This window comes from Montipora foliosa, chromosome 9 (genome assembly GCF_036669935.1).
Source record: "Montipora foliosa isolate CH-2021 chromosome 9, ASM3666993v2, whole genome shotgun sequence".
Lineage (NCBI taxonomy): Eukaryota > Metazoa > Cnidaria > Anthozoa > Scleractinia > Acroporidae > Montipora > Montipora foliosa.
Genome location: NC_090877.1, coordinates 26,565,992 through 26,580,991, shown reverse-complemented (window position 1 = coordinate 26,580,991; position 15,000 = coordinate 26,565,992). Strand labels below are relative to the sequence as shown.

At 37.8% G+C, this 15,000-nt stretch overlaps 1 protein-coding gene across 1 annotated transcript in view; it reads left to right on the top strand.

The window, feature by feature from the left end:
- The window catches only part of LOC137972149 (uncharacterized), a 67,162-nt gene that overhangs the window by 1,010 nt on the left and 51,152 nt on the right, over window positions 1–15,000 (top strand). Inside the window, exons 2-3 of the mRNA XM_068818987.1 lie at window positions 6,755–6,838; window positions 14,362–14,793. Of these exons, the coding sequence (XP_068675088.1) occupies window positions 6,755–6,838; window positions 14,362–14,793 (516 nt within the window). The remainder of the gene's footprint in view (window positions 1–6,754; window positions 6,839–14,361; window positions 14,794–15,000) is intronic.

The window sequence follows — 15,000 nt, the reverse complement described above, 5'->3', positions numbered from 1 at the left end:
GGCACTCAGGGGTGTAGCCAGCATTTAAATCTGTAGGCCTACAATTTTTTTCGTTTAATTAACTTTCATAACAGTAATTTTACAAACCTGAAAATGAAAAACGCTTTCATGGTGTGTCCTTAATTAATTTAAGAGACAGGCCTACAACAATTTGAAAAGATTCTAGGGACCTGGTTGTTATTATACTCTCCATCTTTAAGGAGCAGTTTCCAGTTAGGCAGAACGGCACAAAAAATGCCTTGTTGGAGGAGATAATCTGACAGCATCTTGGCACTGGTATTATGTGGTCCCAAGCACTCTAGATCATAACAATATTATTATTAATATTATCATGGTGAATCCAGAAAATAGAGGGGGCCAAAGGTCTGTCTGTCTGTCTGTCTATCTATCTATCTATCTATCTATCTATCTATCTATCTATCTATCTATCTATCTATCTATCTATCTATCTATCTATCTATCTATCTATCTATCTATCTATCTATCTATCTATCTATCTATCTATCTATCTATCTATCTATCTATCTATCTATCTATCTATCTATCTATCTATCTATCTATCTATCTATCTATCTATCTATCTATCTATCAAGGCAAAATGTATTTGAAATACGAAAAGCTCTGAAACTGAACTACATGTAATCATTATCTAAAGTAAAACCGCCTGGTGCACACTGTACCACTTTAAACGTTGGTTGGTTACGGAAGCTCTTTAAATACAGGGGGAAAAGGGGGGCCGGGGCCCGCTGGGCCCACCCTTCAATCCATGCGTGATTGTTAACTTAATAAGAAAGTCAACTGAAGGGAAGTAAGCATAATAGTCCTGACTATTTTTTGTATTCTTGTTCTTTTTTCTAATTGCATGTGGCTTAAGAACTTCACAAACTGCAGGGGTCACCATGAGTTTTAAAAGGTTGGCTGCAAAGCCTCACAGTTTAGTTGCCTGAGGAAGAATATTTGTTTCCCAAAACAGCTACAGTAAGGACGTCTGTGCCCATTGCTACTGTGCAGTTTTGGGAATGCGATGCGAATAATATCTACATGTAACAATGTAGGACATGTCAGTAATGTATCGTGTTAAGGACGGTGCCTACTATTGTTACTGCGCATACGTTCTGCACATCTCGAGATACTCAGATTTCCTATCGGTGATGCTTACTAACACAGGGATATTTTGGCGCGGTTTAAAACTATCCGGAGAAAGTACATCTTAGTACAATGTAAGTACTCTTGGTATCCAAAAAGAAAATTGGGGGTAACCATGCATTTTTGAGAGATAATTAAGCTTCAATTTGAGAAAGAATGTCGTACATTGCTTTGTATTTTAAAGCTTTGTACAAATATTATTCATGAATTATCTTTGAAAAATGCGTGGTTACCCCCAATTTTCTTTTTGGATTTCAATAACACTTGTTAAGATCTCCATTTTCTGCCTAATCACACATCGGGGAAAAAATATCTCTAATTAGTAGGCACCATCCTTAAGGTGACTGTAAAAAGATGGCTGCTTTCAGAATTTCTTCTCTGTCCTGGATACTCTGTGGCCCCCATTAATCTTTCCATCGACCACTTCCTATTTGAATTTTCTCCATTTGACCGAAAAACAGAAAAAATCTGTATGAAAGAAGTTGAAAATACCGGTATATTCTTTTTTTTTCTGATAATCTGCAAAGCCAAAGTAAAATTATATTATTGTTAAGGTCTATTCCACCTCAAGGAACAACATTAGCTTTAAATGTTATTAAACAGACCTACAATGTAAGTGTATTCAAATGTTGACATGATCAAATTTTCGCTAATGTAGCTTCTTTTATTGCAGATAGTGTAAACTAACATTGTCTTACAACTACATTTGTACAGAAAGAAAGTTTCTAAAATTGCATGTTCACTGCACCTTATCTCCTAAATAAGCACAGTTACCCCTCATTGTCTGCTTTTTGGGTAGCATTTGATCTTTACTTTACTGAATGGCAAGTTAAATAACAAATCTGTACCTGGGAACATTTTTTAGGGGCAATTGTCCTCAAATAGAGTACAAACAAAACAAATGAAAGCCAAATTATGCTAAATTAAGATTGGTTTTATTGACTCATTTCATTCTTGATAAGGTTCAGAGGCATACTCTTAACTAGTAACCGGTATTAAGTGTAGAATATTTGTCTAGTCAGACAAGCCAATTAATCTGGAAAATTATTATAAGTGTTTTCTGTGTTGGTAAAGTAAGAAAGTAAATTAGTTCATGTTCGATTTCAGATGAAACAAATCATAGTGAATTTCTGAATTGCTTTATACATGTATGTTGATCTTCAATCTCCACAGAAATTCCATCTACGTGTACCTAAAAGGGCAACTAATATCCCGATTTTGCTTGCCCTGATAAGATTTTTCAAAATTGGTTGCCATGGGCAAGCGGGCAAGTGTCAACATTAAGCCCTGGCTTACAGGTTGCATATAAGAGAACTTTGGCAGGTTGCATACAACAAAAACTTTGGAAATAGTATGAAAAAAAAATCTTGGTATACTCAACTCATTTCTTTTGGCACACGACCTATAACAAATTGTTGGAAGAAGTCAAGCTTCCTTTGTTGCTTGAAATTTGGCCACAATTTAACAACAAAGTCATCAATTACATTGTATGTGAACATATTAGGCAAACATCACAACAAATAGTGTCAAATAGCTGCTCAGATTTTTGAAAACGTGAATGGTGAAGGCAATAATTATAAGGTCCAAGTAATTCTCTATCGAAAGTTGAGAGATGCAGTTGGGCTGGAGACAATAATATTTGAATTTCCATAAATCAACTTCACAGAGACTGGCAAGTAAACTTAAAGTGGAAAATAAAGACCACAACCAGCCCTAAACGCAGTATAACGGAGAAATGCTTGGACCTCTAGGCTACCTTTTATCATTCACAGTTTATTCAGATTTTTAATTATTTTTGAATTAACTAGTTAACATATAAACACATCCTTTTTGTTTGGGCAAAAAATAAAGTGTAATATGGCAGATTTTAAAATGTCAACAAGGCCTATCAAAATTTTTACTGTCAACAAAAGACATTTGTTTGGCTGATGGATATTCAGCTCTGATGGATAAGCTGCAAAAGTTGGTCAATAGTTTTGTGCACATTACGTACCTATGTATCACGTGCTGTTTACTGTTGAAAAGACAAAGTTAATCTTGTCGTGGCGTGGCGGTGAAGTTTATATTCGGTGTATAGAAAGATGACTCGACGAAAGAAAAGAAAATTGAAACTATGATTAAAGAGAAACTGATGTAGGCTAGGAAAGAAAGACGAAGAGAAAATTTTCGAGATGTCATACGAAAACAAGAACAACCATTGAAGAAGAGCGTGCATCGCACCAAATCGACGTCCTCTGCAGTCCAAGATTCTACTGCGCGAATTACCGACTGTACAAAGGAAAAAGTTACTTGGTGCCTTGCTAAGGATGTAATGGTTACGCACAGTTTGTGCGGTGACTTTTGCTTGTGAGTGGGTTTTCTTGTCTGCTCATGATATGATGACGTCAGTTACCGGAAGTAACATTTCACTTCCTTAGCAACAGGCGAAAAATCCGTCTGTGGGCCCTTAAAAGACTTGAGAAGGTCTGAGATCCACAACTGATCTAGAAGACAAAACGAGAGGACAACTTTGAAGTTAGCTTCTGCCAAGAGCAGACAATTCCAATTCTTCGATTCAGAGAGAACATAATTCTTAAATCTAGGGTCTTATATTGAAAAAAAGAAGGTTCTCATTCTCAGAAAAAAAAACTGATCTGAAATCCAAAAAAGTTATAAATCTTAAAATAAGAGAAATTCTGGATTTTTTCTTATTTTCAACAAAGTCCTATTTTGAGAAATTTGTGGTAAAATTGAGAAAATTCCTGAAATTAAGAACTTAAAGTTAAGAAACATTTTTACGCTTACCACCGGAAAAAACAAGAACAAGAACTTTTTGTCCTTAAATTTAGAAATCAGGTTTTAGAGTGCCATAATGACCTAAAGACAGTTTATTGATTCGTCAGGCAAACCCAGCTGATATTTAACTTAATTAAATTAACATACCTTGATAAGACAATACAGTCAAATGAAAAGGAAGGAAAGAAAGAGATGAAAAAGTCGTAAAAGACTAGAAGTAAATTGAAGATACAGTGTACATGTACATGTACATACATGCATGCTGAAGAGATACATGTATACTCCAGTAGTACACAAGTGAAATAACTATAATGATAACTATTCTAACATTTACATGTTAAACTACTACCATCACTATTGCTGATACCAAATACCACAGTAATTCTTATTTCTTACTCTGGCTTTCACTCCAGCTAAGTAATAAAATGATGTTTGAGCATACATGTAAGCAGCGCAATAATTAATTACTAGTGGGAAGATGACCTTTGAGTGCAAGCGGTGTTGCATTACAGGCAGCCGTTGAAAATTTAAACGTGTTATAAGACTTTGTATGGGACATAAAATACCCTAGATTATGAAGCCTAAAAAACTCTCAATTTAACATTCATTCAATAAAATGAATAAAACTGACTCACCTCTGGTGTATTCTTGTGCATTTTGGTGCTTATTTTACCTTGAGGTCATCTTCTCAGTAGTAATTAATTATTACACCCTCTCTAGTGACGCGAACTTGGGCTGCCTATGGTTTGAGCCGACATCTCTTCGGTATTTCTTTTTCATGTTTCATTTGACGATCCATTACATCAGAAAAGCACAAGTTCATGCAGAGATGCATCTAGTTTATTTGAAAAACATTAATGACAAGTTCCCAAAGGAGACTTACACTGTATATTTATACTGTACCCTTAAAGGACCTTTTTCTTTGTTACTGTTCCTCTCCCACGAGGGTCTGCTGAAACAAGCCACAGATTCCTTTCTCTTTGTTAAGAAACTGTCATCTGGAAATCACATGTGGGTTACTTAGCAGAGATGTATCCAGGTTTTCAAATTTGGGGGTCCTCTGGACCCCTTATTGAAAAATTTGGGGGTCCAATGCAAAATTTTTGGGGGTCCAGCTAATTAATATTCAAAAATTAATATGCGATCTATTGCCTCTTAATTGCTGCTGCAGTACCCTTTCAGATTTCTAATTGCAAAAAAATAAAGTCTTATCCCTCCCAACGAATATGTACTTAAAATGATTAATTTCTTTGAAACTGTTGTGCCTGTTGATTCATCGATCAAAATGTATGGGCTATCAAAGCTCCATCTATCAAGCGAATCCGTATGCTCAGTGTAGGAACTGTTGGCTCCAGTTGATAAATGATCTAGATCTCGACAGCAAAAAAAAAACAGAACTGAATCTCAATTTCCATAAAAGATTATCATTTCTTTTAACTACACTTGAGGTGTAATTTAGGAACAAAAGAGTAAACAAATGTAAGCAATCAATACACAGCTCATCGTCGGCCCATGCAGGCTTGACTTTGCCATGGCCAATGTGTTAATAACCAAGGGATTGAATACATTCAAGTTTCATGTTTAACACGTTAATTTTAACACTAACTCCAAAGAAAAGTTGCATAATTTGCAAAACAAGAACCAAGACGATGACACGTGCACGCCCGGAATTAATATCAACAGGGTCGCACAAAGCAAAAATTTAACATACGTTGCCTTTGGATTCTCCGTCATTTCACTCACGATAAGCGAACTAATGCTTGAAATTCACTTGCAAAGCATGCAACAAACTGAACTTCGACTGAAATGTTTTATTATCACTGAGGGCATTTCGAAAGTGTCGCCAATTGTCTCATGTAAGAAACAGCTCAGATCATGTCGCGCAACACATTCGAATTCAAAACTGAACTTATGAAGCTGGACATAATGGTTGACAAAATGAAATTATTTGACTACAAAAGTCTGAAATGACAGCTTACCTTGAAATTTCAGGAACTCGATCATTTCTCCGATGTGAGAAATGGGAATGTTCAATTTCCTTGTGAAATACGCCGTTTGCATGTTTTTTCTGGCGTTCGTAATTTGCATAAACATTCGATTTTTTTCTGGGTCCAACTGGACACTTTGTTCGATATTCTATGCGTCTAAAAGGAAAACGAGTGCGTCCCAGGACGCAATGACGCACTCTGGATACATCTCTGCTTAAAAACCAATCAGCGCTGTGTAGATCTCCCCTGGGAGCGTCAATGCGTCAACTTCTAGATCTTTGTTGGATGAATCATGAAAGAGACTGAGCCGTTTCAAAATCAGAAACATTAATTTTGTTTCCTCGGTGGGTTATGCATTTGCACTCTCGCAAGTAAAAATGTGAGTGCTTAGCAAGGGTGTGGTGTCGTTTCATCTACATTGTACTTAGTCTAGTAAAATTGAAAGCGCAGTGGAAATATATGTAACTTTGCTTACTCAACTGCAATTTCACAGTCAAACAAAGCAGCTCACGACTGGACATTAATTACCTGAAAGCTGACTGTTGTAAATTAGTATTTTGTCTCTCGCTCTACAATGTATTTCTCTCTGCTTTCTGGTGTACTTCATTGAAATATTCTCTTCTTTTCATTCCTTGGCTTCTCTCAAGGCTTTCTTCGCTTGAATTTCTCAAATTAATTTTCATTGCTCTTTTCTGCTCTTGATATTTATATACATGTATCTACATGTATGTTGTACTTAAGCTCAAGGTGGTAACATGTCCAAATGAATATACCGGTAGATCTATAGATTCCAAGCAGACTGCAGTATGTGTACTTATTAGTTTTTCCATGCATTAAATTTTCAGAGTATGCTGAAGTTTGTGATGGTACTGAAAAGGAAGATTTAAAATCGAGCTATTTACCACCCAGTGACCATGGTGCTCCAAAAGGTAACAACAACAATAATTATTATCCAATTTCAAACCAAATAATATTTCATGAACCTAAGAACTTGTCAGGTCCACTGTAATCAGTGACATGCACAAGCTTTTAATACAGTGTACCCAGTTAAACACTGTCAAACTGAGCTTGTGTTTGACATTAATTTAATTTTCATAGTGCATGTGTGATTGACATGTTCTGTAAATTATTTTTATCATTGTGGAAAGCAGATCTGGTGAACATCTAAATACTGACCCTGACATCCCCAAGGATAGCAAAATAATTATCTCGTGTGCTATTAATTCTTCACCCCTTTGTCCCATCGTGTAGCCAACACGTCAACAGTCCAGATAATATCTTTCTAATAAGGGATTTGCTCTCCCTCAGTACTCTGGGGTCTGTCTTTTGCATCTCATGTGCTGTTAATTTTATTTCTTTATCGTTATCGTTATCAAATATTCGTTTCATATTGACTTTCAATTCCTTCACTCCTCCTCCAAGACATCCAATAACCATTATTATTATTATCATTATCATTATCATTATCATTATCATTATTATTATTATTATTATTATTATTATTATTATTAGTTTCATATAATTATAGGTTTTACTTTAAGTCTTATTTCATTTTAAGTCTTAGAGGTACATGTATTATCATAACACCTCCATGGTTGTCACTTGTACATTTGTAAGACAAGTGTTGTCCTTATCAAGTAGATTACATGTACAGTACTGTGCAAAAGTAACGCAAGTGAAATGCGCGAATTTCGTTCTTTGTCTTTGCGAATTTTCATCGAAAAATCATGCAAAAATTCAAGGGAAAGTTCGATGTGTTTCGAGCGATAATTCACTTTAACAATAGGGGAAATTTAGTTGGGTCTTCAACACCTCAACGAAAATTCGCGATCAATAACGTTCTTTCACCATTAAGTACGCGAAATTTCGCTAAGCACAGAGCCGAAGGTTAATCACGTATTTCATCCAATCGATCATCATGTAATTTACATGAAATATATTTTGATAACTGTTGTATGAACTGTGTGCCGCAGCTTGCTGTATTTAGTCACGTGTATCGATCACTGATTTGAAGGGAATAAAAACACACTTCTAACACAAGGTTTCTTTCATCTTGTGCATGTAAAATTCGCTAATTATTTTGCACGCTTGAATTCAGCTTTAGAGCAACTTACATGCACCTACACACACAATCGAGCTCTGAGTTCATTTTGGGAACAAAGACAGAACACTCAAGCAAAACACTTTGCCCGCAAATACTTGAAAGTTCGTTTTGAACAGAGCCGGAGTTCGACAACATGTCGAGCGAAGTTCATCACATACATGTACATGTAATGGTTTCAATTGAGCGGTCATGTAAACACCAAATATTAATTTTTCTGATAACTAATAATTATTGTGACTGTGTGACAGAGCTAATGCTGTATTTACTTATCGATTGATTTGAAGGATAAAAATCACAGCTAACACAAGGTTTCTTAAATCTTAGGGATCTAAATTTTTGAGAACGTAAGCAACTTACCCTACAAGTTGTAATTATTCAATATGCCACGAGGATGACCTTAGTTTGTTCCAGGAACAAAACCAAAACACTCCAGCTTGCTGCAGTTACATGTAAATCCCTTACGCAAGTAGTCACTGATAAATCCTTTAACACTGATTGTCGAATTCGTAAACAAAAGCTCTTGTGAAATGCTCGTTTTTTGAAGCATTCCGTGATCTTGAAGCATCGATCAGAACAGGAAGATCCTCATGCCTCACGAAGCCTGGTCTGGGCTTGTCTGGAGGTATGCTTCGGGTCATTGTCTTACATAAACCGGTGATCGGGAAGTCTTTCTCTGATGAATGGAACAAGGGTGGTCTCTAGGATGTTGCAAAATAGATCAGCATTCATGATGCCATCAAAGATTCAAATCTCTGTGGCACCATGTCTGCTTATTCCTGCCCAAACGTGAACCTTTAGTGGGTGCTTTGGCTTAGGCTTTCGCTTGGTCGGTTCGTCAAGCTTCCGGTAACATATGTATGCGCCTGTAGGAAAGGGAAATGGAGCACTCGTCGCTGAAAATCATGTTATGGAAAGTGTTGTCACTCTCCATGACTCATTGTGCATACTTCAACCGCTTGATCTTGTTGGCGTATCATATAAGCTGGCAGTACATGTACCTAGTCCGCTGTAGAGTCCAGCCTTGCTGCTTGCGTGATCTTCGCACAGTTGACAAACTAACCGCCACTCCATGTTTTGCCAGCTTCTTCTTGATCTGGGAGCTCGTCATCTTGTCATTATTTTGCATTTGCTGATCTACAGTACCTCTCAGATATACGTTAACTGCGCAGACGCGTTTTATACACATATACGCGTATGATTATACGCACATATGCGTATGGTTGCACGCACATGCGCGTATGGTTATACGCACATACGCGTATGGTTATACGCACATACGCGCATAGTTATACGCACATACGCGTATATTTATACGCGTATATACGCATAAACATGCGCGTCTGATGTGTCTTTGTTATTCACAACGAAAAATTTTCTTTGTGTTTCATTGAGAGTCTAATAAAGCTAATGGAGATCATGTTACAAACGCGCACGTCGCATCGAAATGTTTATTGTCTGAATTTAGCGTTCTTAGCTTAAGATCGATCTCGTCGAAAAAATTATATCTCTGGTTATATCTGACCCAGATCATTTATTCAAACGGTAAAATGCTGCTTGACGAAAAAATTGTTTATCAAAGTTTCAATGGTGCGCCGCTTCAAGGAAAAGTCCTGTGTTTCGGCAGTCGCGTCGGCAAGTCGCTCGCGAGATGTTTGTATAAAGTGTTCCAAAGACCTTGTCGAAAAAATTATATCTCTGGTTATATTTGACACAGATCGTTCATTCAAACAGTAAAATGCTTTTTATTTAATCAAATAATTGTTTATCAAAGTTTCTATTGCGCGCTGCTCACGCTTAGTTATTTTTTACTTCAATGAAAAGTTCTGTGTTTCGGCAGCCGCGTCGGCAAGTCGCTTGCGAGGTGTTTGTCTAAAGTGTTGCGAAGACCTTGTCGAAAAAATTATATCTCCGGTTATATACACAGATCGTTTATTCAAACAGTAATTTTTTTTTTTTTAAACCAAATAATTATTTCAAGGTTTCATCTGCAAAGCAAATCTTTACAAGCTTAAAATAAAAAGTTAGTCGAATGATTAACACGTGGTTTCGCATGTTCACAATCTTTGAGTAAACAGTCGAGTTTCGCGCGAAACAGCAAATCACACGACAGCGATGAGAGGTAGCTGTATTCGCAGGCTACAAAGTTGGCGAAGAAATTGTTGACATAGGCGGCGTTGCTGTGTTGAGATTTAGTTATTGTGACCATCGATTTTTGAAACTTTTGACTAAACTAGAGGCGAGTCAAATTCATCAAAATTTGCATACGCGTCAGTCCCGAGTCGGAACAACACGTAGTCGTGACAGGTAACGCAACACGATTAAAATGCCCTGGTAGAACCCTTACCCTGTATTTACGTGTATGGGAGCAACTTCAGAATACCCGGCCACGATTGCGTGACATTGCACGCTTGCTCCTGCAGTCCCGAAGGCGATGAAAGTTTGAGCTGGTAATCTATGGCTCCCGCAGTCCCACACTCCCACAGTGGAAAAAGGATGAATATGAAATGGAGATAAATCTACTGCTCCCACACTCCCGCAGTGGAAAAAGGATGAATATGAAATGGGGATAAAACTACTGCTCCCGCACTCCCGCATTTGAAAAAGCAAGTATATGAAATGGGGGTAAAACTACTGCTCCTGCAGTCCCACACTCCCGCAGTGGAAAAAGCAAGTATATGAAATGGGGGTAAAACTGCTGCTCCCGCAGTCCCGCACTCCCGCAGTGGAAAAAGGATGAATATGAAATGGGAGTAAAACTGCTGCTCCCGCAGTCCCGCACACCCGCAGTGGAAAAAGGATGAATATGGAATGGGGGAAAAACTGCTGCTCCTGCAGTCCCGCACTCCCGCAGTCCCGCACTCCCGCAGTGGAAAAAGGATGAATATGGAATGGGGGTAAAACTGCTGCTCCCGCAGTCCCGCACTCCCGCAGTGGAAAAAGGATGAATATGGAATGGGGGAAAAACTGCTGCTCCCGCAGTCCCGCACTCCCGCAGTGGAAAAAGGATGAATATGGAATGGGGGTAAAACTGCTGCTCCCGCAGTCCCACACTCCTGCAGTGGAAAAAGGATGAATATGGAATGGGGGGAAAACTGCTGCTCCCGCAGTCCAGCACTCCCGCAGTGGAAAAAGGATGAATAAGAAATGGCGGTAAAACTGCTGCTCCCGCAGTCTCATAAAAAGTGTAGTTAAGGTAACCGCAAATTGACAGCTAAAATTTTTGAAAGAGTGCTTCAACCTAATCACTGAAACAAGCACTTAGGCTTAATCAGTAAACGAGTGCTACATTTGTATTTTATACTTCAGATGATCTCATAAAAAGTGTGGTTAACCAAATCGCAAATTGAAAGCTAAAATGTTAATTAAAGGAGTGCTTCGACCTAATCACTGAAGCAAGCGCTTAGGCTGAATCAGTAAACGAGTGCTATATTCTTCAGACGATCTCATAAAAAGTGTGGTTAACCAAATCGCAAATTGAAAGCTAAAATGTTAATTAAAGGAGTGCTTCGACCTAATCACTGAAACAAGCGCTTAGGCTTAATCAGTAAACGCGTGCTGTATTCTTCAGACGATCTCATAAAAAGTGTAGTTAACCAAACCGCAAATTGAAAGCTAAACTGTTAATTAAAAGAGTGCTTCGATCAAATCACTAAAACAAGCGCTTAGTCTTAATCAGTAAACGAGTGCTATATTCTTCAGCCGATCTCATAAAGAGTGTGGTTAACCAAATCGCAAATTGAAAGGTACAATGTTAAAAGAGTACTTTGACCTAATCACTGAAACAATCACTTAGGCTTAATCAGCAAACGAGTGCTATAATGTTCAGACAATTTCATAAAAAGTGTAGTTAACCAAACCGCAAATTGAAAGCTAATATTTTAAACGAGTGCTTCGACTTAATCACTGAAACAAGCGCTTAGGCTTAATCAGTAAACGAGTGCTATATTCTTCAGACGATCTCATAAAAAGTCTTCTTAGGAGCATGCATTTAATGTCAGACGATCTCATAAAAAGTGTAGTTAACCAAACCATAAATTTAAAGCTAAAACTGATTTTACATCCTTTTTCCACTGCGGGAGTGCGGGACTGCGGGAGCAGTAGTTTTATCCCCATTTCAATATCATCCTTTTTCCACTGCGGGAGTGCGGGACTGCGGGAGCCACAGATTACCAGCTCAAACTTTCATCGACTTCGGGAGTGCGGGAGCATGCATTTAATGTCACGCAATCGTGGCCGGGTATTCTGAAGTTTAGTCCGTGTATATATAATGAATGGATAAGTTTCTGAGAAAAACTTTTTTATCGATGGTGCAAGCCATAAAAGAAACAACCTGTGTGGGTTCGTATTCAGAACGCTGTTCACAAACGGGCTTCTTTGTTGATTCTGCTGAAATACGACGCACCGGTATTAAATTTATTTTGAACACATTCCAAAGCAGTTGCGATGGATGTAGTGTTGGTAAGTGATGAAGAACATCTCGTCTGCTCATGAAAGTTCCGTTTGAAAAGGATAACCCGTTTACATCGATAAGCACATGCTTTCTATCTAACTCGTGTACACTTGCAACAGCGTATTGGGAGAAGTCTTCATGAGTTTGTGGTCGTGTAGTTTTTAATGCTGTCAAGCTATTCTTTAGAACAATAACCCGCTAACAATAGAAAGACAATAAGCCAGCTCATACATACTAATGAACAGACGCGTATGTATATGCGTTTGTGCTTATATACGTATTTTTATACGCACATATGCGTATACTTATATGCACATACGCGTATACTTATACGCACATACGCATATACTTATACGCACATACGCATATATTTATACGCACATACGCGTATACTTGTACGCACATACGCGTAAATTTATACGCGTATTATGCGCATTTTTTGGTTAACGTATATCTGAGCGGTACTGTATAAAAACTTTGGCTTCTATAGACAGCTTTTGAGGTCTCCCGGAGCGGGGAAGATTTTTCACCGAACCGGTAATGCGCAGCTTTTTGATAATGTGAGTATCACTATTAGTAACCCTAGAAAAGCTTACAGATAAACCTTCGCTTCTCACAGATGTAAATATTCCAGCTGGGTGGAGACCCTGGTTGTGAAGGTGCTCAATTTGAGTTCTCGTGTACATGTAAGTTGAAACTTTCAGCATGATAACCACTAAATTGCTTCAAAGTGAATGACACTATTATTGAAATACAGTGTGAACCTTAATAAAACAAACCGTCACCGCGGTAGAGACTGGGCTCAAGATGGGAAACTTCGTGCGTTTTATACCAACGGAAAGTGGGGGTCTCAACGAGTGTGGTAATGAATAACAACAAAGGAATTACCACAAGAAGTTTGTTGCAACTTTGATACATGTAAGTTTTGGAATCACCATAACAGTTAACCATGAATTTGACAATAAGTAGAGGAGTTTGGTAAAACAGCTGATCCAGTTCATGAAGCAAAATTCGGCAGCTGTAATGCTGCCTCTACAGTTAGAATATTCACGTAGTTACTGGAACTTTTCTAATGAAGTCCCAAGGCATAAACAGAGCTAATGTTTACTTACAAATTTGCAACGAACTTTTGGGAAGAACAAACTTTCGCTCGAAAATTCGCAGCACATTTTCGGGAAGAGCGAACTATCACTGGAAAATTCGCAGCACGTTTTCGGGGAGAGTGAATCATCGTTCGAAAAATCACAGGGATTGAAACAATAGGCGTTGCAAAATTGCAGCGAAATATCATTTCAAACAAAATTTCCTCGAAAAGCTGTGAAAAGGCAGGAATTTCGTCAGAAATCACTTGCATTACTTTTGCACAGTACTGTAATTTGTCAACCAGTTGCAGTGTTACGCCTGAAAATAGCACAGCAACAGCTGTTTAAAATCATATTGAGAAGCCTGTTATACATGTAGAATTCTAGTCATGCATTCATCATTATTTTAAGAAATACATGTACATGTACTGGGCAATGGCATGCTTTCTGGTGAGAGATTGACAGTGCATTGTTGTCCCAAATGCATAAAATTATACAATGTAGCACTGTGGCTCCAAGGTTTTGCCATTATTTATGGTCATAGATATGAACTGAGAGGCCTTTGGAGAATACCTGCAGTTTTACATGTATGATTTCATATGACATGTATTTTGATACCACATTCTGTTAGGGTCAATATAACTCACACTAATTACATGTAGGTTGGAAAATAGTTTTTGATTTATAATTTCTCTTTTTATATTTGCCCAATGATAGATCAAATGTAGGTATCATTTCATGATCATGGGCCATTAAAAAAGCAAAAAAGTATTTTGATTAAATGATGACCTTTATTTGACCATTGCTTGTTTACAGTTCGAGAACAGATGGCCAACAAGAAAGATGATGATTTGCAACTGCAAGAATTTGAATATCATTCGTCAGTCTATGATGAAGAAAAAGGAAAGGAAAACAAATATTTTGAGAATCCAGAAGGATCTTGTTTAGAGGCAGTGAGCACAGCCAATGTAAAGCAATCAAGGCCAAGCAGTGGCTATGAGAAAGGAGACACAACAGAGCTTACTGTTGCAAATAGTTCTGAATGTCCAGAGAGTGTGATTGATGTTAATGATAAGAAAGTGATTGTGACAAACGAACTTCCAGAGGCAAGTGTGGGGACAACATTGGCTAGCATGTCTAAACATGACAATCAAGTACTTGATGATGATGATGTTGTTCCAGACTGCGGTGATGTGAATAAAGAATCAGAGAAGGCTTCTGTCATTGAGGGTGAAGTGAAAAAAGGAGGTTAGTGTGATACCAGCGAAAAACTGAAGTAAGGAAGTGTGTTTTGGTCTCTCAGATGTATCAATTGAATGAAATACACTGTACAGTACATGTTCAGTGCAAAACAGAAAAATGGTCCCAAAATAACGTGTGTAACAAGCATACGAAAATTGCGCACTTGCGTCTGCGTTTGCACGTATAACAGGCATCAAAGTCTTGTCTCTAGAG